At 41.0% G+C, this 23564-nt stretch overlaps 1 protein-coding gene across 4 annotated transcripts in view; it reads left to right on the top strand.

Moving 5' to 3' along the window:
• Positions 1–23564, top strand: part of DGKI (diacylglycerol kinase iota) — a 215022-nt gene that overhangs the window by 173257 nt on the left and 18201 nt on the right. For all 4 annotated transcript variants that reach the window (XM_086467794.1, XM_086467820.1, XM_086467811.1 and 1 more), the window contains one exon: positions 13311–13336. In XM_086467794.1, coding sequence (XP_086323920.1) covers positions 13311–13336 — 26 coding nt within the window. The remainder of the gene's footprint in view (positions 1–13310; positions 13337–23564) is intronic.

Raw genomic sequence — 23564 nt, 5'->3', positions numbered from 1 at the left:
GAGGTTGTGGAGTCTCCTTCTCTGGAGACATTCAAAACCCTCCTGGACACGTTCCTGTGTGACCTACTCTAGGTGGTCCTGCTGTGGCAGGGGGGTTGGACTAGATGATCTTCAAGGTCCCTTCCAACCGCTAACATTCTGTGATTCTATGAAGGCACTTGTTAATTTATTTTTTTTTACTCTCTAATGCCCAGACATGATAAATAATGAACTTAAGGTACTTTATGTTCCTGTTGTGAATATTAATTCTCTCCATATACTTCAAGATTTTAGCCACCTTCATTGTTTTTGGAGATTTTCAGTGGGGAAAAAAAGGAATAATTATTGGTTTCATTTGGAATTCTGCCTTGAAGATAGATGCCTGCAGTTCTGAAAAGATGTATTTCTGCCCTTTCTCCTTCCCTTAAAAACTTACAATTAATAATGAAAATCTACCAGAATGTTGGCATTGCTTGAATAATTTGTTTTGAAGCTTCATTTCTTGCCATCCAGAAAAAAAAATTCAGCCTGACAAACAATAGGAAGGCTTTTAAAAATGGTGGAATTTGGCTGTCAAAAAGGAGCGGGTTTTCTGTGTGAGGTCCCTGTGTTTTTAAAATCAAACCCTTCCAGAAATAGTTCGAATCTCTTATTTTCTCTGTATTTTCAGTTCAGTACAGAGCTACTCAAAAAGAGGATAGTTATTTTTATTTTGTGGTACAATCATTGAATACAAGAACAATCTGGAGACTGTAGCGCTGCAGACAGAAATACTTCCCAGTCAAATTCATACGCTTTCCAGATTGACAGCAAAGAAAAATCTAGTTTAGTGTCCAGTGCTGCTTTGCAGCCTGTGGGATTTCAAAAGTTTAAGGACAGCTACTGCTGCTGGTATCTGTTACTGTTTGGATGCTAATTTGAGTGTCCAGCTTTTACAATTTTTCTAGAAGTTTCCTTTTTCCTTCTGGAGCTGCTTCTACATGAACTTGTCAAATGATTTGTCTTGAAACTGGAAAGAAGACTTTTACCCAGACAAACATTAATTCACAAGTTAGTTTTGAGCCTCTCCCACATTGTCGCTTAATCCATGTCCACTTTCCCCAAGCAATGTCTCTACTTCTAGTGATGATAATCCCTGTCATAGCCCAAAGGAACTCCTGGATGTGTCTGATTAGCAGACACACCTTGATTCCACTGCAGAAGAAGGGAACGTATCTTAGAGGAAAACAATGCTAAAATCACAGGGGATGGATGGGCATGTTGGCAGATATCTTTTAATTATCTTTTCCAAGTATCTTTTCAAAAACTGGCCCTCATGAGATATGTTTGTGGTGCATCCTGAGTGTATCACGTACCTACTATGTAGGTGAGGTAAACATGAGAACAGATGTTCTCATCTCAAGATTCAAGAGGCTTTGCATTACTTCAGCCATGTCGTTACCATCTTGGGAATGGTTCAGGCATGGGAAGGTCTTGGCATTTTGCTCTGATGTCTGAAGATATGGAAGCAGGACTAGGGAAAGTGTTACCACATACAGTCCCTGCTATGTCGAGGAACGAGCCATGGCTCTACAGTGATTGCACCCACCAGACCTGAGGGACCTTTGCAAACAGCAAGAATCAGTTGGTTCTGGAAACTGTTTAAGGTGAACTTTCAGCAGTTTCTGGTGTCACCTTTAAGTGATTGAATAAATGGAAAACCTTGTTTAATCACCTCTTCCCCTCTTAATTAATAGAATTTTTATATCACTACTGCCAAAGTCTGACCTTGTCTACAGAGAACTAGGGTGTAGAAAAAATAATGATTTTTACTTTTTAAAATTTCTGCAACAGTCATTAGTATTTGGCACTTACACATCATCCTGGCAACCTCTCTCCCAGTAATACTGAGTTTTAAGACACTGTCTTTTGCTTCTGCTCTTGTTAACCATAATTGGAAAAGGAAGAAATCAGAATTTGGTTTAGATTTGCATGTGTATGGCCTTGTTTGTGTGTGTGAGTGCAGTGCAAATAGTGTTTGTTTTCTTGCAGAGTTAAGTCTCCAGCCTTTGCTGTCGAGGTGCCGAATTGCTAAGGGGTTTTAACAACAGTAGGCACATCTGACGAGGTGGGTTTGCATTTCTGCCCCTTCAATATGTGGCGGAAATAGAGTACATCCTGTACTGCATCTTGTAGGATGTTTTTTTTTTCTCATCAATACTTATTACCAAATAATGTTACTATTCAGAATGTAGCTCCCCAAAGTGGATAGTGTGGGAATTTAGCTTCCCCTTTCCCCACCCACCTGCTCCTGAGCCCTCAGAATGAGGGCTCTTAATGATTATTGCAGTGTCTCAACACCTGATGCACAGCTGAGGATATTCACCTTGCTGACAAATTATTTTGGCAGACAGTGACATACAAAACATTCCTACACACCATGAGACTACAAATTGGTTTCTTTAGAGAGATCTTGCTTCTTGACTGGCAACCTGCTTTCCAAAAGGGAAATGTAAGCAGTCAAGCTCTCCTCTTCTCCTTGGGGTGATTTCAAGCAACAGAATACGCATGTGCTTGACAAAGGGACCTTCCTACCTGGATGTTGAAGAAGTCAACTACCACCCAGCTTAAAAATGCTTTCTGAATGGTTCCAGTAGATAAGGGAATGAAAAAGAGTTTTCCATGTGTAGTGGAAGTGTTTATGTTGGCGTGTGTTTAAAGGATAACGTTGATGTTGACAGAGTACAGATAGCTGGGCACCTTGGTTTTCTTTAAGTGGTTTATCGTAACAGCTATATGTCTGCTTTCCACTTTCTGGCTGATAGCCAAGGCTGAAGCAGTAGAGTTCTTTCTTTTTTTCCTTTTCTTGTTTCAACTATTTCTTTATCCTTTTATTCCCCTTTGCTTCCATCCTTGCTTGCTTACTTTGGCCCTTGGATTAAGAAGCAGAATTTGTACTGAGAAGTAAAGCAGCTTTACAGCAAAGAAGGCAGGGGAACATATCAAGAGAGTCACTTGTTGTACCCCTGTTTTATGTTTGGCTGGGTAAAAGAAAATGATATCTGGTAATTTGATCTTTAGGGCCTACTGCTTTCCTGCAAGTATCAGACATGTGGTAACTGCATCTGGCAAGAGAAGGGGAGAGTTGAGAGTGGAGCTGATGATACCACTGTAGAACGTGAATATCCTTCTCTTCAGCTTTACGGAGTGGAAATAGCAGACCCGTGGCCCCCAGTGACATTAAAGACACTGGAGCTAGCTGTGTTTATTAGTGTGATACAGGTTGACTGACAGCCTATATTCTTCTGGGGTTGCTTTAAGCACTGTTATAAATACAAGGTGAATATCCTCCAGCACGGCAGGCTTCCAGTCCAATAAAAGTTGGAAAAGAAGTGAAGCTTTTAGTTTTAGGTAATAGGTATGTCTGTATTTGTGTGTACTTGTTACTTATTTGTAAGAGTTGAAGACAGACAGGAAAAAACATCCTGGCCCTAGTTTTCTGAGCATTGCACAGGAACAGCAAGCCTGTGTCCATGTGCTCTGTCCCTGCCATAAGGAGCTGCCATCTGCTCAGAGAGGAGACTGGTTCTTAATGTGCTCTCACTCGGTACCAGGCTGTCTCATCAAAGCCAAAACTAATAAGCTTCAGGGCACGGGTACGAAACACAGTCCTGTACATATGTAACACACACACTGGAATACATAGTGTGTCCAAGCTTTCACATTAGGATGTCTCATAATATGCATTCAGATTGTATTTATTGATACCCTGTTCATATTCCTAAGTTCTGGTTTAACAGGCTTGCAGAGAGAATAGAAATGTAGTTTGATAAAATAGCTGCTCTAGAGTATCACATGGAAGTACTATCTTGCCTAAATTGATAGTATTTAAGTCCAAAAAGTCAAACCTTTCCTAACTTTCTCTAATTCTTCAGATATCTGCATGTTTGGATTTCAGCTGTGGCTGGAAACTAGAAAGTGTCAAAATACTATGCAACAAAAAGCTAGAGACAAAGCACAGTCATGTGAAAATAGGTCATCTTTTGAGGTTTGCAACTTGGTGTTTTAGACCCACAAAGTTCAGAGTATTTGGATGAGGCTGGGAGCAATATTTTTACATGAGCCTTCACTTGACACCTTGAACAAAAAATGATGTTTTTTACTAGGGCTGCTTGAAAAATATATTGGTGAGCTGGTTTTGCTAGGTGAAGGCGTGCATGGAAGAGGTTTATTTCTTCTGGAAAATGCTACTTGAAACAGAAAGTACGTGTGAATGTGGGCTGGGTTTAGTGTGCTTGGGTTGGAGAGAAATTTTCCAGTTCACCTGGGAACTGCTGAGGGACAGGGAGCCCATTCCCCAGTCTGTGCATCTTAGCATGGCTGCTCTGCAGGGAGCTGCGCTTGCTCTACCGTGTCCTAGGATGCCTGTCCTAGTCGCCTGGCTGCAGGGGCTGTAGAAGGTGCTGTCTGTTCTTAAAATGCCTGCCAAAGGGTTTCTCATGTGAGAGATGAAACTTCTGAAATCTTAAAAGCATTCAAATGGGGAGGGAGAAAAGTTGTTCCTGCTTGCCTGCTGCTCCTGTGCACTGGGAAAGGAGCACTAAACCCCACAGCTTTGTCTCAGTAGCAGAGACTGAGCGAGCATTTAGCAGTTCTGGCACAGAGGTGTGTGCATGGGAGGGAAATACATGAAGAGCGGGGCTGTAACACATAGCCTTGCTGAGGTTCCTGGCAGTGTTGATGCCCATGGGCAAGCAGGGACAGATGGACCTGGCTAAGTTAGGCCAAGAGCTGAAATCAGAGAGCCAGAGGTGGCTTGGAGCCAGTGTAACCCTGACTCCTAGATTCTTGTTTCTGTGCCAAGCGTCTAAAAGTGCAGCAGAAAACCATATCTGAAACTCCCATCACAAGTTTTATTCTCCAATTAATTACTCTATAGCAGGAGTTTAAAGGGCTCAGCAATTCTACTCTGCCTAGGACCTACGTGTCATGCACATTAACTGAGGTGTTTTTTATTTTTACTTAAAGATGGCAAGCAAGTGAGGGTTGCTTCATGCTTAGTGCTTGTGAAAATCAGGCCATGTATTAATGACCATAATTGCAAGAATCTGTTTCTGAGGGATTCCTGTGTTTCAGTTTCTCTGCTCCCAAAACCACTAACACCTATTTATCAAGAGTCACTGATTTGCTTTGTGGTGACAAACATGCCACTTAGGGTAGCTTTTAGATTGTTTAAAAACCCAAACTGGCCTAAGATTATTTGGATGGTGTCTTGAGATACCAAGCAGCTGATGTGCTTCATGTCCGTCCAGCCTGAGATCCAAGTGGGAAGGTGACTTCTGAATCGCAGTATACTTGATGTGCTTGCAGTGTGACTGTCACGGCTTTGTGGTTACTGAAATAATTCCTTTTTCTGGGTTAAATAAAAAGTTAAAGTCATAGCAAAATGACCTCTGGGTTAATCTTTTTCTGGAAGAAGTAGAAGTACACTGATCTGTTGTTGAGAAAAGAGTTCGGATGATTTGTTACTTGTGGCACCTAACATCTTTTCTTGCTTTTCGTGTGGGATATTAAGGCAGTGTGTACACTCAGCCCCTTTAGTGCCTGTCCCAGATCTTTATTATAAAGAGCTGTTTCAAGCAGCATCCAGTCCTTTGACATCCAGTCTGTTGTTTAGTCAAAGTGTTACACAGTGTGGCTAGATTTGCATGCTTCATGCTTTCTTTTAGGGTTAGAGCCACGTCAGCTACTGCCTTTCCTTTGCCTTTTGCCCCTCCTCTCCCCAGAAAAAAAAAAATCATCAAGCAATTGACAGGTAGGTCAGTGAGGATTTTGAAGATTTAATTCAAATCTGGAAATGGAAGAATAGCATTTCAAAGAAGCTTGGATCAAGCGCTCTACAAAATTAATGTCTTACATTCCCCTGAGATATTTTGGTGTGACGTAGTAATAAGAGAAGGAGAGGCCAAGTACTGAAAAAAAAGAAGCAACAAACAACCCACAATCACCTTACAATGATCCTGCTGGTCATTTGGAAATACCTTCTTTTTCAAGGAAATAACAAGCCAGCTTTCTTAGGTCATGTTTTGACCTTGATTCCAAGGTAGAACTATTTTTTTTCAAGATGATAATTTTACAACTTCTCTCTCTCGTCGTCTTTTACTTCTTTTTTAAATCAAGGTTAATTAAGCATGTTTGGGTTTACATCTGATTTGGCAATAAAATCTTTTATTTCCTTGTTAAGCAGCAATTCCCAGGCAACTCCTCTGGGTGTCAGTACAACTTCAGGTATAGCTGTATGGTCGTGTTCCAAGCCTTCATTCAATGCGTTGTACAGTGGACAGAGAGATGGTAAAGAGATAAGAAGTTAGACAGTAATGAGAAAAGATGTGGAACAATATAAGGGGCACAGACATGCCTGAGACACAGTGAGGAATACATCTGAGCTGCCCTTGTTTTCCTGAGAAACCCCAAACAACATTCTTGTATGTTGGACTGCTTGTGAACAGCCTGAGGCAATGGGTATGTGCAGGTAGAGACTGAGGATGAAGAAGGAAGTTACAGAGATGCTAGAAAAAGTAGTGATCTTTGCTTTTAGCAAAATTAGAAAAAAATTAGGCTCTCCAGATTGTTGTTACAGATTAACAGGATGTATCCAAACAGATTTCTGCAAAATAATAAATAACTTGAATGGAATTTTTTTAGATTCAGGGGGCATTGCTGGTCAGCATTTTCCCACATGTGTGAGACAGTATGGCCATTGTCTATGAGAAATATTTGAGAGGAAAGAATGACAGGAAAGCTGGGATAGTAAAAGCAGAAAGCTTTGCAGAGAGACTCACAGAATTTCAGAAAAATTTAAGTTGAGGAGGACCTCTGAAGGTCATCTAATCCAAACCCCTGTTCAAAATAGGTCTAGTTAGATGAAGTTATTCAGAGCCTTGTCCAGATGAGTTTAGAATATCTGCAAAGCTGGAGATTCAATAACCTCTCTGTACATCCTGTTCCACTGTTTGATCATCCACGTGGTGAAAAAGTTTTTCCTAATATCCTATCTGAATTTCTCATGACCCAACTTGTGACTGTTGCTTCTCCTCTTACTCTTTCTCTGGTTCTACTTTCTTTATACCTTTCCATTAGCTGAAGGCAGCAATAAGATTTTCTCTGAGCCTTCTCTTCTTACTGAATGAACCCAGCTCCCTCAGCCTCTCCTCATGTGCCTTTCCTCATATGCACTCACCACCTCCATGGCTCTTTGTGAAACTCAGTCCAGTTTCTCAATGTCTGTCTTGTTCTCGAGTCTCACAAGTAGAGAGTAGAAATTACTTCCATCTACTTCATGGCTGTGCTCTTGCAAATACAGCCTGGTATGCCATTTGCCTTCACTGTTGCAGGGATCTCTGCTGGTTGATGTTCAACTTGTACTCCGCTAACACCCTGCATCATTTTCTGCAAAGCTGTGTTCCAGGGGGTAGGCCCTGAGCTTGTCTTGTTGCATGGCTTTATTCCTCCTGAGGTGTAGGAATTTGCATTTGCCTTTGTTGTACTTGCTAGGTTGCTGCTAGCCCACTTCTCCAGCCTGGCAAGGTCACTGAATTGGGCATATATACAGTCAAAGTGGAAGTGTGGGGAAGCTCTCAATAATTACAGAATCACAGAATGGTAGAGGTTGGAAGGGACCTCTGGAGATCAGCTAGTCCAACCCCCCTGCTAAAGCAGGTTCACCCAGAGCAGGTTGCACAGGACTGCATCCAGGCAGGTTTTGAATATCTCCAGAGAGGGAGACTCCACAACGTCCCTGGGCAGCCTGTTCCAGTGCTCAGTCACCCTCAATGTAAAGCAATTTTTCCTCATGTTCAGGCGGAACTTCCTGTGCTCCAGTTTGTGCCCATTGCCCCTTGTCCTGTCACTGGGCACCACTGAAAAGAGCCTGGCCCATCCTCTTGACACCCACCCTTTAGATATTTATCAGCATTGATAAGGTCCCTGCTCAGTCTTCTCCAGGCTAAAGAGCCCCAGGTCTCTCAGCTTTTCTTGGTAGGAGAGATGCTCCAGCCCCCTAATCATCTTAGTAGCCCTAATTTTTAGGCTTTTATTTTTCAAGTGCCATGGCAGAAAATTGTGGTGCCTAGACTGAGCAATATCTTTAACTCTTATTGGGCACCTCCAAGTAGGAGATGCTGAGACACCAGGAAAGCAAGCAGTTCTGACTTTGTGCCAGTAAGAGATGAGGAACTGTCTTCAGCTGGGACTGCAGAGAAGCCACCAGTCCCAGAGGTGTTCATGCAGATTGTTGAATGAGGGGGTTTCCTCACCTTTATTTTAAAAATACTTTATGTGCTAAAAATTTTCTCAATTATAATCAGAGAATATATGAATAAATCCCAACAGGGATACCACTTTCAGTTCTGAAGACATGTACGCACAAAATGATAAGGAATGTGTTTAAAAGCTGTTTCTCTCCCCTCATCACAGGCAGTTATTTTCAGACTGAATTAGAAAGTTTGCAGAAATGCATTGCTTAAGCAGGGAAAAAGAGGAATGGCCATAAAAACCAGCAGAATTGCTGCACACAGATTGTTATTTGGCCTTTAAATTGTAAATAGCTGGTTTTAAATAGTCCTGGTGCAGATGGTTTCTGCTACAGGTTTATTGATTAAAATAGCTGCTTTACATCAGCTCTGGGTTTGTTTCTCCAGAGACTTTTGTCTTCATGAATAATGTACCCATTTGCTGAAATTTTGTTAGAATTCATCTGCTGGAGGCTGGCTGTATTTCTCTAGGTTTGTAAGCCTCAGTTGACTAGGCTCAAAATTGTGACAGTCCCTGCCCTTCCCTCCTTGGAAATGAATATTCCCCATTCCGCCCTTCCAGTGCTGAATAAATCTAGTGCTTGCACGTTGGAGAGTGCACTTGGAAACAGCTGTGAGCGTTTGGCTGTTTGGGGAAGGCTTGTATGATACTGAAGGCTGTCTTGGCTGTACTGGGGATTAGATTTTTGCCAGCAATTGATCCAAAGCCTGTAAGAGTGAGTGGAAAAATTCCAGTGAACTTTGGATCAGACCATTAACTCGGAGGCACAGTGGTGTTTTAGGTGGGCATGTCTCATGCCTTCAGTATCATAAGTCCAGTTTGCGGGAAGCATCTAGTGAATGTATGACTAGGGGCTTTTTGCATTATTATTCAGGCTTTTTTTTAATGCATTTCTGAAGATGTGTACTTCCTTTCCTGAGAGATCCTTGTGCCTTTTGTCTTAAGCACAAAAGGAACTGCTTTGCTTGTGTGGGGACTGGTGGAACAGGTAATGTACAGCTTCCCCTTGCAGACTGAGGCTTGCAAGTGCTGTTGTCTCTTCTGAGTAGAGCTTGCCACTCTGCAACAGGAGGAGAACACTACTGCAGGATGTATAGTGAAAGAAGGGGTACAAACAGCATGGAAAGTAAACAGAGGTGAAAACGTACTTTCCCTCGTCCTCTCTTCTGATCCGCTTCCCTATCATCATAGTAATATTTGTCTTCCCCTTAACTAGTCACTACCACAATAGCTCTTCATAAAGCATGTGTCAAACCAGGGCAGGAGAAAAGTCAGATTAATGCCTTTGGTGAAAATATTTGAAATTTGGCTTCTCTTTCACATGTATGCATGGGAAAAGAGCATTGTTGGTAGAAGAGCTAATTTAATCTCATGATTCTGGAAATGTAGCCAGTCATAGACAATCTGGCCTGTCTTTACTCTCTTGAGGAGGTGGGGAGGTGATAAGCCTTTCTTTCTACAAGGTAATTTTACACCAAGATAAAAACAGAAAAAAACTAACAGTTGATACAAAAAATAAACTATTCCATTCTGAAATGGCCAAGAACAGGATATTGCAGTGCCTGAACCTTTTCCTGAAGGTTTTGGGGGTTTGGTTTGTTTTGTTTAACCAAATGAAAATCTCTTCAAGATATCGTTTGGCAAAGTGTTTTGACCCAGGTGGGACCACAAATCTTGACAGCATATTAGTTCTTCTGAAGTATCTCTGACTTGTCTCTACTTTTTTTAAGGCATGGAGGTTGTGAGAATGATAACTTCCTTCTTTATGACAGTCAAACACACAGCCAGAATCGTACTAGGAGGGCAGCTGACAGGTGCTAGATAGATGGTTACTGTGTGGATATTAGCAGCTGAGAATCCTCCCTTCTCAGGACACCCGTCTGGTGACTGGTGCTGCCACAGTATATCCCTCACACTTCTTACAGACCTGAGAGAAAGATGTGTGACCGGAAATATGAGCATCCACTGGATTTTTCTGCTGTCAGGAAAGTCCCCTGTGGCTGTGGAGTGAGCATATGTGGTTCAGAGCAGGTCATTAGACTTTCTTTCTTTCCTCCCTTAGAGCCTGTTATAAGCATGGGGTAGACCAGACAATGCATAAAATGCCTGACACTATTAGTGTGGACTTTTCAGCAGCCTCACTTCCTTACATTATAGTTACAAGCAAGACTCCCTTTGGTGTAGTTAAGCCAGTACTTGAATGGTTTGGAAGATTCCTCCCCCTGCTAAAACATATGGCCTAAAATTGTAGGAAGATGTTGAAGTCCTCTCCACTCTTTGTCAATATACTTTCTGCCAGTAGTGGAACAAAGAAAGCCTAGTTTATTGGGGTCAAACCTTTGTTATTTCCAATGGTGGAAGCTCTCAAGGCTTTTCTGTGGCTGAGGTATTAAAAAACTCCCTTTGTGGCTTTGCGGCTATGTCAGAAAGTTTGAGCTTATTCTATTGCATTTCCTTGTGAAAGAAGGAATTGGATCTCTAACACCTCTGTTAATGATGGGTGAAGTGAACCAACAAGATCAAACTTTATTAGGGCGAGGCAGAGAGGTGCATACATACACATCAAGATGCTGTGATTATACAAACCTTATTTTCTTAGGATACCAGGCTACACAGTTCCAAAAGATGCTTGATGAAGCCTTTCAAGTGAAAACACTGCTAGTAGCAACAATAGTACTGGTTAGATTTCTTACTATTCTACCACTGTGTTCAAGGTGTGCAACATAGCAACAAAGGTACGTGGCAGTAGTATTTTGAAAAATGCATAACAATTTTGGGCATCCTAAATATGCACAAACATATTTTTCATCCCTCCCTTCAATGTTTTAATTGAAAAGGAGGTGGTATTGTAATAGTGTCTCTCCTGTTGTTGATGCTTTAAGGAACCAATAACATCTGTTCTGCCAGGCATAAAGAAGAGCCAAATTATAGGATAATCTGTACTGTTGATTTTATTGTTTCAAATAAAGATCTGAAAGGTGATGAAACTGTGCAATTAAGAAACAAAACAGAGGAATAAATTCTACTGATGTTGTGAGATACTGCATTAGCAATGGATGGAGAGTCAGGATACTTGAGCTAAGGTATCTGGCATGACTCCTGCATGTACAAATGTTTTAAATACCTAAAAATTTGCACCTCTTGATATGGTCCATTCTGCACTGATTTACCTCGTGGGAAACACTGCATGTTGAGTTTTGACCTTCAGAAGGGCTTCTGCTGGGGGTTGTGGAGGAAAGCCTGTAACTAACTGGTCAAAGCAATGGGACAGAGTCCAAGTGATGCCTGCTAATCCTCTGGGTTACCTCCATTCCTACTGTATTTCCACGGACATGGCTAAAGTGCAAGGGTTGGCAGCAGAGCAGGATACATGCCTAGGATGTTCAGCAGCAATCAGAGGATTTAATGGGAGTAGAGGATTAATGAATTTTGATCCATACAAGACACATTGGTTTCTTGCAGTCAGAATCTTAATTAGGCAATCACATTTTTTCCTGTCACGGTGACCATTGCTCCAGCTGTGCTATAACTCTTTCCTCTCTTTCTTTGCGAATTGCTCTCTTTTTTAAAAAAATTAAAATTTGCATACCATAGGAAAGTTTCCTTCTTTTCTTTCCATCTTTCCTGTTTGCATCTACATATTTGCATATCTGCTTGTGGTGTCCTGTAATCCCTCAACCTTCATTTTCAACCCCTGTTATGGAATGAGATCATGACTCCTTCCTCAGCTCCTTTATTCCTCTAAATCCAAGGTTTCTAACCCTTCTTTTCCCTCCTCCAACCCTCAGCCCCTGCTGACTCAGTTAAATATACATGTGCTCTTTTCCCCTTTGTTACTTCTCTTCCTTTCATCCCTCTGTGGCTGCTTTTCTTATGTCAGCTTTGATCTGTTCGCTGGCAAACTAACATTTTAAAATCTTTAGTAATTTGTTATTTTTGTACATTGGTTCAAAATTAAATCTGTCTTGGAAAGGAAGCATGGGTTGTCCCTTTCACCACAGGAACAAACTCCTTGTTACCTGGCTAGGAAGGCTATATATGCAGTTGAAAATCTTAGCTGGGGAGGTGCTGAGGCAGTGGTCCAATCCACTATGTGTTGTCAATCTGGTCTAAATAACCAAGGTACATCCCAGATTTGGCTCTACAGTTAGCCCCAGTTTTGCTAAGCCAAGCTACTGCAGCAAAGCGAAAAATGGAGGGCAAATACTCCACACCTCTTTATGTTCCTTTGTTGTGGATGCTGACCAAAATGATGAAGAGTCTGCTCCTTAGCCATGGCGGCTGTGACACAAATCCCTGGAATTCAGTGGGGTGCTTCTGTTTATCAGCAGGGGCACTGAGATGTCCCTCATGTTTTATAACCCCTCACTCCCTTGGAGTATTATCAGAAGCTTAAGCTACTGGTTAGGGTATCCTGTAACTCTTGCGTTGCTGCTGTTATATTGCTTTTTACTGTACTTGCACCTGTCCAGACCTTTTGTCTGTTTATGTTGCTTTTGTGAAGATGGTGCGAAGTGTTATCAATTATGACTAGTGTTTAATGCTAGCCACTGCATTGACTCGTGGTAAGAAAAATGGCCACTTTAATGGCCGTGAGTTCCCGTGAAGCTGTAATTTCCTCAACCACCCCTAGCTGTGAGGATTTCTCCTGGCCCACACTTAATTAATGGTCCCTTCAATAATCACTGGAGGATCAGGATTTTCTCACCAGCAACGATGTCAGCTATTTCCAACAGTAACAGTAGTAGATACATTTTTTGCCAAGTACCTACAGAAAGTCTTGTCATGACTGCTTAACAGTGGAGCTGACAGCTGCCTTATGGACATGACCCCATATGGCCACACTGGTCTGCAGAACCTGCTGCTAGAATAGATCTTTGCCCTTTTCAGCTCTTTCCAGCCCTCTTCTAAGGAATAAAAATAAAACCTAAGAATAAAACCTTCAAATTCTTCCATATCCCACTCCCCACAGTGACACTGAACCTTATTTGTGGCCTTTTCATACCAAAGATTGACTGGACTTTGTTGTTTTATTCCAGGTCACCGGTCTCTTCGGAAGATCAAGGTAAGATCTGCTTTATAGATACTAATAGCATATTAAAAATGAGACTAAAGACTAGCTGGTAAGCTGTGTTTTAGCACAGTTGTGGTGGAGAAAAATTACTTTATATAAATGAAACTTTGATCTTGCTCAGATGTTGTTCACCCCTAGACATCAAGTGCTTGTTCATTTAGTTGATTTAGTTGGGGCTGGCAGAAGTTGAGCCTGTGTTGAGTTTTTGGTAAAATGAAACTTGCTCAATCAAATGGAACTATTGCAAATATTTTGCAATTTATTCACACAACTCCATAGAGCCTCACCTGTGGAAAATTATGTATGGGCTTAAGGGCGATATATGGGTTTTGTGAAGATGAGCTGATCCCTTATGACTCTTATAGGACAGCACCTTTGGAGCAGAGGAGAGTGTATTTTAGGCTTTAAAGGTTTGAACCCACATTATCTTGGGTTACCACTAAAGTCAGTTTGGTAGCACAGTAAGGAATTTATTGCAGCTAGGAGCTTCTACATGTAAAAACCTCATGGCTTGAATAGTAAGAGTCGCAGGTTACGATAATATGCTTGCCCTGAAGGAGACTGAAGGATCTGATCTTTCCCTATGGACTAAAGAGGGAATTTGCAGGGAGTAACTGGTTAATAACTTGACCAACTTAGGTGCTTAGAGCTAGGTGGTATAAATATCCCTCTAGAGTACATTAACATATGGTTGCATTGGTACTGAAATCCAGAGGCATACTGCAAATGAGGTGGTAATTACACTGGCAGAGTTGCACAAGGAATGGAAAAAAATGAGAGACTGTAACTGAGAGGAGAAAGTTCATCCTGTAGCTCTGAATTGGGAATATTATTTTGGACCACAAAAGAAATAAATACCTATTTTCTTCTGGCATTCAATTTGTAAGCAGTTACACACACAATCAGCGAAATTTCTGGACAATACAATAAGTATTATTCAAGAAAGGTCCAGATAGGGAACAGTAAGGACTGTTGCAAATGGAGATGTAAGGAGATCTAAGCCTGGAAGTGGGTTACTGAAGTATGTTTGTTTGGAATGTAGAGTGACTAGTTAGGTATCAACTGCATTGTCCTTGGCTCCAGCCAAGATCTTTTTAGTCCAGTATAGTGGCTGACAAACATACCATCATTAATAAATTCTCTTCCGTCTCCTTGACATGTCATTTCTTAGTAAAGTAAGTTATAAAGAAAGCCATAAAAATGGACAGACGTGTCAGATCAAAGATGTATCTAGCCCATCTAGTCCATTCCTACTGTCTGATAGCAGTGGCTCCCCTGACAAGTAAGAGCACAAGAATGGCAGAAGTATAAACTTTTAATTTCCTGTTTTATCCTGTTACCTTCCTGTGATTTACAGCTCATTGACTTTGCGAACCAGAGGTAGTTTTCTTGTTTAATAGTTCATCTGCTTTTTACAATGACCACAGCTTCTTAATATAAAGTACTGGAGACTTGTGAGAAGTTAACAGCATACCCCCTTTCTCCAACTCTCAGAAGAAATTTGAAAACATTATGGTCTAATATACTGTTTCAAGACCTGGACTCTTGCTGCTTGTCGGTGCATAAGCTTGTTAGTGATAGACTGCTTTTGCTTTTTCATTTCCCTTGCATTTATTCTATTGCTGCATTTTTATCTATTAATGGAGCAACAGGCAGTGTAAATGCATTTCCTTCTGTGTCTTTAAACTTTAGTACTTCCTGCTGTCATAATGCTTTCCTTCTTTCCACTATTTTTATACTGTCCTAGTTTTTCACAAAATCTTCCCATTTGCCATCTACCATCTGCTGCCAGGATCTGGCTTTTCAGGTTTGAGAACCATCTCTGAATAGCCTCTTCCTTCCCTCTCTTCCCTTTCTCCCGTAAGAAATCTCCTCTGAAATGCAGAGTGAAAGGCCTGCATTCCCTTGACCAATTAGTGACGTGATAGTGCTAGTTATTAGAAGTTTTGTGTTCCATGACCGTGGAGTGTCTAACTAGATTTGTCATCCATGTAAATATGTAGGAGCTTCTCTAAAACACAAAAGATTTCCCATGCCCCAGTGACTTTTCATAAAGAGAGGTCCAGTACTTGGATTTCCTCTCTCCCGCTATGCCACATACAGACCATGGTCTATGAACACAGTACTAGAAGGAAAATGTGACAAAAATGCTGTAGCACAAGCTCTTTTGAGCCTAGGTGCTTCTCAGTCCACTTTATGCATGTGTGGGAGCATCTCAAATTAGTCTTGGATATGAAGTCTCTGATCTAAACAAAAAAGAGAGGGTCCAGGAGAGACCTGAAAAATTATCTCCTAATAGCCTGTCTTTTATAGTGTTTATGCAGACCTCTCCTGGTATATTTGGAGTAGGTATCCAGGAGTCAGTTTTGAGACTTATTTTCATTAATAATCAGTACTCAACTGTATGCCTGTTCAAGATGCTAAACATTCATATGTAGTTTTGTAAGGCAATAATGCCTTGCAGTGCATATTGGGGCAAGATCCAACTGTAGAATAAGGTACCTGCCCTGGCATCACTCTGTCCTGTGTTTCAGTTGCTCTTCCCTATTATGGGGCACCATTCTAGTGATGATTTTCTGATGGCGTGATGTGTTGGCCATTACTGAGAGAAGGTACTTTCTCTGTTGTGTTGGATCTTTCGTTTTAACTTACCATTTTGTTCATTACCTTTGTTTTGTCTACTTTAATCTTCAGTCCTCATTTTTTCTTCTACTGTTTCTCTGTGTTTTTTTCTTTCCATCATCCCGGTCTTGCTTTTCAAATGTCTCTTTCCCCTTAACCATGAGGTTGCATTCTGCATATATTCTTGCATTGTTCTCCTCACTTTGATTTCTGAATGTCCTCCTTTTCCTCCAGTGTGGACTGGCTGCTTCAACCATTAGTTGCAAGCAGTGGCTGAAGCACCTGTAGTGTAGTAACAGAGTTGCTACCAGAATTAGCATCTACTGTGAGTGGCACTTCCATTAATCCCTGACAGGACAATGCATTATGCTGTCTTGAAGAGAGGGTGAGGATAAAGCACCATCTGTCTGGGACTGGGCATTTATTGAACAATTGTAACAGCACACAATGCTCTTTGTTGTGGACACGTGTTAAAGGCACCTTTATCAGTTATAAAACAGAGCCATTTTAATTGGCACAGAAAGGGAAACAGTACTGCTAGAAAATCCCAAAACTTCAAAAGAAAAAATAAACCTTTTAAAGATTTTAAAAGGTTTGTGTCTTTGTTCTTGGTACAGGTAGTTAGGAAATACGTAACTGAAGAGTGAAATCCATCTTCTTTCCTTTTTTTTTTTTTTTTTTAAATTTAAAAAAAACCCCAACAAACCACAAAAAGAGCAAACAAAACACACTAAAGTCCCAGTTCCCTAACTGACTGACAAAATGGAACAAACTAAGTAAATACCAAAGCATAGTAGTTTAGACAGGGGATTAGAGTGATGGCTGTGGAGAATGAAATGGAGGGGCTATCTGTTGAGTCACGTGGGCCCTGATGCAGTTACGTGTCCTGCAGCCTTGGAGGACAATGGGCTTTGGGTGTTGGGACTAGCTAAAGTCAACAATGGGCAAGTGGCAGGGCCACAGAAGACCTGGTGGATGTCATAAGGGAAGGGACAGGTAGCTCCCCTGTTAGTGAATGATACCACCTCCTGTATTTTCACTCTGTAAAAATCCTGCACTTATGCTCAGGAGGTCTCGAATCTGATGGAGGTTATTGAAAGAAACCATATCCATTGCTTCTAGATCACCTATAATATTGTGTTGGGAATGCAGACTTATGACTGCCAGGCCAGTACACAGTCATTGCCTGGCTGTCATTAGGTGAATGGTTGAGGTTTACCAAACCCTTCCTTCATCCAGCACCTTTCAGTACTGCACTGTACGTTGTATGTATGCTAGGATGTGCCCTGTGCACTCTTATTCACAACTGGCCCACAGAAATCTGTCTACAAATTTTCCAATGCTAATGCACTGAATAATTTTATATTTTACATTACCTTTGGTCTAGCTTTGTTCATCTGGATTATCTTTACCATTCTTTGGGTTATCCTGTGTAACTGAGTTGGCTGTGCTTCATCATCACCTGAGCAACTGAGGGAAATGCTCTTCAAAAGAGTACAATGAGTTCCATTTCCATTTCAGTCTTCTGAAAAAAAAATACCAGTAAACTCTTGAGTGGTGCTATTAACAGTGTGTGGACAGCGGCATGTTATTTATCTAATAGCAACTTGGAGCTGATGCAGCTCAATACTTATTTGCCTAACTTCAAACAGAGAACCTTGCCTTTGATGGAACTACTCAAAGTTTTAAGTGGCTATACTAATGCAGCTCAAGTAGCAGTCAACCCCAGTGCTTAATCCTTATGCATCTGAGTTGCGTTCTGATCTGGGGGCAGGTGTTTCCAAATATTTATGTCTCTGTTCTCTTGCTCTTGTTTTTCTATAAACCCATGAAACTCGGCTTTTTGCTTTGTTTGCTTCTAGCAGACATGCTTTTCTTTCTGCATCAGGATAATTTCTAGCAAGCTTTGCTGTGATTAAACTCGGGGTTTGTAGGGAGTTTTTTCTGCAATAGATTTCTAATTTATGAGGTAACGGGAAAACTGAGAAATTAAGACAAGAGGCAAATATATTCAAAGGAGAAATTTTGGAGATGGTTGGTTATGACTGTGTCATAACATTATACAGAAGATGAAGATGAGGGGCAATTTTTCTGCTTAGACAGATGAACAGCGACACTCAAAGGTCTTTCAGATTCTGGCAGATGGTGGTTCCATGATGATACTTAAGTCATCCAGTCTGGATATCCTATCCTTAGGAGGCATTTATGTAGAGGATTAGAAGTGAAGTGGGTTTATAATGGTGACCTTCAAATTCACCACTATTTTGAAGAGTTTTCTACAGGGACTGCTTGGCCCAGGTTCAAACTGGAATCTTGGGGTGGGTGGTGTAATTCTGCCTCTGCATGTCCCTCTGGATGGAGAAAGCTGGTGTATGAATTATAAGGGAGTGATCAAGTGTGTGCATGGAAGGCAGTGGCAGCTCCATCCCATACAGCAAAATGATTTGCTATGCAATATCTGCGCCTGCCTTGGAGACAGAATGTCCTATACATTATGAGATTTTCTCCAGTGCTGTCTGCTCCATTAAAGAAAGGAAGTCTGAACGCATGCGAGAAGGAAGATGGCTGTAGGAGTCCCAGAAAAGAGCACAAGAGCAGAGAACACTTCCTGGGACCTCAAATACATGGGATTTCCTGTTGTCCCTGGCAGCTTGTGGGAACATGGACTTCACTCTCTCAACCTCCTTTCTTCTTTCTGAGACGCTGCCTACTAGTCTTCGTAGTCATAATCTGCAAAGGGATGTTCTCCTCAAGAGTATTTTATTCAGTACCCTGCTGTCCTGAATAAAAGGACAAGTAGGGTACTACAGATGAACCCAAACATTTCAGTGCTGGTAGAATTAAAAAAAAAATGCACCTCTGTTTTGTATACCAGATTCCTTCAAAAGAGAGAGTGGTCGTTTTGTGCAGCTCCAGCTGAGAAGTGCTATTCTTCAGGGTGATGTTGCAGCCGTTTACTAGCAACAAATTGAGATGTCTTGGAATGCTTTCTCTGAACAAATCAAAGACAGTACAGTGGAGGGCTCCTGACTGCAGGTATTTATTTTGATTAATTAGCCACTTTGGGAAGAAAGCCCTCCTGGATAGTGTTTTGAAAGTATGTCTGTGGCCAGCTGAGCCAACAGTTGCTTGGAGATCGGCTCTGAGTTAGTTCATTCACTTCTCAGCACAGCAGAGGCTGGTATGAATGCAGACCCATGATACCCATAGTAAGAGAAGGCATTCTGTCAAAGCACTTCTCGAGGGCTGAGGGAAGTCCTCTCTGCCCAAAACCTTTAAAAGGTGCCTGCAACCCCACCTCTCATCCTATCTAAGCAGGCTGAGGGGTCAGTAGGCAGCTGGGATGGAGAGATCTGGCAGATGTGGGCATCTGAACAGGAAAACTGGGAAACGTTTCTTTGCAGATGGCCACTGCCATTATCCCTTTCCCCTCAGGAGGAAGTAGGACTAAGTAATGTTTTATCTGAATCAGGGCACCTATTTTCAAGCAGAAGCCCTGGGTAGCCTTGCAACCTACTTCACTCTTGCTTTTTGTTTCTGATGGAGGCTGCTCATGGTGACGTAAGAGTGGCAACTTGTTAAAGTAAAGCAAGAAAATTATTCACTTCACCCACCGAAGACTCTGGCTAGCAAATAAATTCTAGAACTGACTTTCAGATTACTTAGTCCTACTGTGAAGCCCTAGCTTGTTGAGGAAAAGTTACTTAGATATTGCCAGGCAAAGTCACTGCAGTCAGCCTTGCAGTGGCAAAAACCTGAAGGGAGTGTGTTAGGAGTGCCTGTGATAGTAACGGTCCACCATGTCAGGGAAGGGGGAAGAACAGTGTGGTCCACCATGTTCTTTTTTTGCTATCCTTTTTATTTTTAAATAAAAAATAGATCATTGCTTAATTATTTTAACTAGAATTCTCTGTCTGTCAAAGTAATGCCACTCTACTGATAAAGTGGCTGCATTAGTCAGCCAAAGTCTTCCTTGCCTTGTGTTCTCACTTGATCAGACACATTTTCCTCCACCGCATCGCTCCTGAAAATGACATTAATTGTTCCTGTCTTGGCTTAAAAATAAAAATGGTGTGAGGGAAAAGGAAAGAAAAAAAAGTGACTATGTCTGCCAGATGGTACTTAGCTTATCTGCAACTGTTCTTTGGGTTTTTGGACCATTTACAAAGGAAGTCCTTTTTATTTACGGTCATCCCTTCCTTTTGTAAATCAGAGTTAAATGGTCTTGCAGGGAAAGTTCAGCATTAGGGTCTGAATACTTCCACTCCTAACTATCAACTGCACTCTCAGCTCAGCACCAGTGCCACATAAACAATTCAGGGTGGACTCTAATTGGCATCAAAGTACCTTTAAACTAGTCTGACAGTGCCAATGGGGCCTTAAAGGCAGCTTGAGTGTAATTTACATCTGCTTGAAAGCTTCTTTATCCTTCCAGAATTGTATGAAGGGACTTCTGTGTAAGTGAGAATTTAGACTTTCTTTGCCTCCAGCAAGCCTGTGCGGGTTATTTTTACTTTTCTTTTTTTTTTTTTTTTTTTCCTCTCTAAACAGTGGTTTGATGCTGTGTGTTGTTTGAATCTAAAATTATTGAAAGGAAAAGGTTTGTAATGCATATTTATAACAACCTGAGTAATGGATTATTTTTTTGCATGTTAAAATTTTTATCTTATTCCCAAGTTAGGCAAGCAGATGCAGTCAAAACTGTGTCAGTTCTTTCCTTTGAATCTGCACAGGATGTGATACTATTGTAATTAAAGGACAACCCACAAATGTTTAGAAGATTTTTCCACCTCTTTGTGCAATCCTAGAAATAGATGTTTTTGAGGTATGACTAATTCAGAAGGCCAGTGTGCTTCAAAAGTGCTTCTCAAACCACAGGAGAATGCACACATTTTTCCTGTACAGATGGATTAGCTTCAGATGCTGTGTGAAGGCCTTCATAATATTCCCCTTGCTGAATAGTCATCAGACATCTGTATCTGGCTGCTGTTCAACTGATGCGCTTTTGAGCTTTTGGTTGCTGCGCTGTCAGTTTTCTTGGTCTCTTGGGAGCATTTTGAGCTCTCAGGTTCTTTATTTGGTTTTTGTTCACGGAAGTAGTGCCTCACAGCACTGCTGTCGTGAGCTACCTAGGCTGGTGCCATTGCTCTCTGATTCCCTAAGAAGCCTATGCCTTTCCCAAAGCTGAAGTCCTGTGGGGAAATCTTGTTTACCACCTGTTTAAGACAGTGGGTAGTGGCAGCAAGCAAATACATTTTGGAAACACTAAAAATCAATGAGACTTTGCTTTAGCCAGAGCAAGAGATACTATGTTCAGGCAGAAAGCCTCTAAACTGCATGTATTTTTGCTGTCATATTTCCATTGTGGTCATGTGGTCTTTGGGCTGAGACAGAACTCCTTTAGCAAGTCCAGGAGCTTTTCCCCATTCCCGTGCCAGGCAGCTGCTTCAGATGTAGACTGCCAGCATCTTCTTTCTCATAGCTGATGTCAGATCAGAAAGAGATGCTGCTGACATACAGGACTAGACTTTAAAAAGGCTAGTGAGAAACTTTTTTCTTTGTAAGCTATTATTGTGTTTATAAGTAGATGTCTCTTCAGGCTTACAGGCAAACAAGTTCCCCATCAAAATGCCCCTTGTTTAGTTATAATGCAGCCTCTTTCCTGAGCATTGAAATGTGAGACTGATTCTCCTGGGCTGTTACCTGTTTTTTTGCTGAAGTTGTTCCATTTTGATTGCTTAGCACCAAAGTTTAAAAATCGGCCAAAAATATTCTTCTGTTTGGTGCAAGAATTTTTTTCTTTTTCCTACAGGTCAGCTTTAGTTCAATGTGGAGGTAAACATTAGCATAAAAAAACCCCACAAGATTGAGGTTAACACCTGACACGGATACATCCAAGAGTCTTACCATCAAACAGCACTACTAAGCTTTATGATCAGGCAGATTCCACATCAGTACATGTGCTGTATTTACAGTGTGTTCTCATGAAAATGGACTACATTTTTTGTTCTGAACATGGCTTTTCCTGTGCACAGCTGTAAGGAAAAATTCAGTCCTGGTGTTACGATAGGAACAAATGTTTGTGTCCTTATCTTGGCATAAGTTGTGCACTGTTCTAACAGGCTCCAAAAGAGGTGAATATCCCTTATAAGGGCTTGGTGCAGCTTTTTTGGCCTAACCAGTTAGCCTATATTCAGGGACGTTTTGCCTCATTCTATCATGAGGAAAATTTGGTTCTAAGAGTCAGACAGCTGTTTCATGTAAAGTCCCTTTTCAGTGAAGAGAGAAATAGTGATTTTTCTTGTGCAGAAGTTCAAGCAGGGCTGCATAGTAGATGTTTTGCTTTTACTGCTTTTATTTTTGCTAGCCTTTTGCCTCTCTTATACCCACACAAAGATTTAATAATTTATTTCTGAGTTTTTTGGAGAGCATTTAGGAGACCCCTCAACCCACAGGACTTAACTTCTGTTTACTTTTTTCCATGGTCTTCAGTAGTTGCTTCCAGTACTTGCAGGTGCATAAAATACATGAAGAAACATTTAATTGCTCCTTCCACTCAGCTTAGCTTCAAAGAGAAATGTTTAAGCATCATCAGCTTTGGTGAGACTTGAGATTGTCTGTAGATCAAAGACCTGCGAGCTCACAGTCATTCCAACAGTGTGTTATTAATTTCGTAATTTAATTTCTCAGTTATGTCAACACTTTGGCATATTTAAAGGTTGGGGTTTTTTTTCCTGTAACTTTAAAAGAGATTAAATATTGGGAAGAGGCAAAGCGTTTGTAAAAGCTCAAATGCAGAGATTTGCAACCCTTCTTCACCACAGATCCCTAAAACTTTTCTATGGGACTGGCAGATCCTTCAGTGTATGTGCTGCTCTGTATCTTACATGCTTGGTCTTCACAGTCATCTCAGAAGGGAAGCAGTCCACAAATCAGTTCCCCATGGTGCCCTCCACCGCTTTCATCTGCAGGTCAAGGCTAGAGTAGATAGAAATGTGCAGAACTGACTTTTAGGTAAATTATGTTACTGTCAGTTTTTCATATTTGATTTGATCTTTACTAGATTGTACAAAGCTATTACAAGCAAATTGTTGTTTACAGAGAAAATAATGTATTTCTGAATTATAATCTGTATGGACTTCACATTCACTTGAGAGCATAGCTTTTTGAGTGACTGAAATAGAAGTTATTACTGATTTCTATAAAACTAGTGGGAAATTAAGAACAAGGGCTCGTTTTCTTATAATTTCTGTAATGCTGATCTTTAACACCTCAGAAGACTCCAGCTGTGTAAAAGCACTCTTCTAGTCGGGGTCAGCTTTTAACTTCTCAACGTGTAAAACAATAATTACTTTACATTTCTGACTCTATGAATTTCACAAAGCGTACAACAGCAATAAAGAACTGGAAATGTTCTGGAAGATAATGATAGACCAAGTTAAGTTTAATAATTCTCAAAAAATTTGGTAATGTCACCTTCTGCTGCATTTTCTTCTTTGTTATCAGCTCAGCCAGGTTTGAGTGAGGCAATATTTCATCAGACGTTCCTTAAGAGTTCCCCTGGGCAAATCTAGCAGGAGATGGTCACGGACACTGA

The sequence above is a fragment of the Leptosomus discolor genome, chromosome 1 (genome assembly GCF_034619465.1).
Source record: "Leptosomus discolor isolate bLepDis1 chromosome 1, bLepDis1.hap2, whole genome shotgun sequence".
Classification (NCBI taxonomy): Eukaryota; Metazoa; Chordata; class Aves; order Leptosomiformes; family Leptosomidae; genus Leptosomus; species Leptosomus discolor.
The sequence above is the reverse complement of the archived record's forward strand: the minus strand, read 5'-3'. Positions and strand labels throughout refer to the sequence as shown.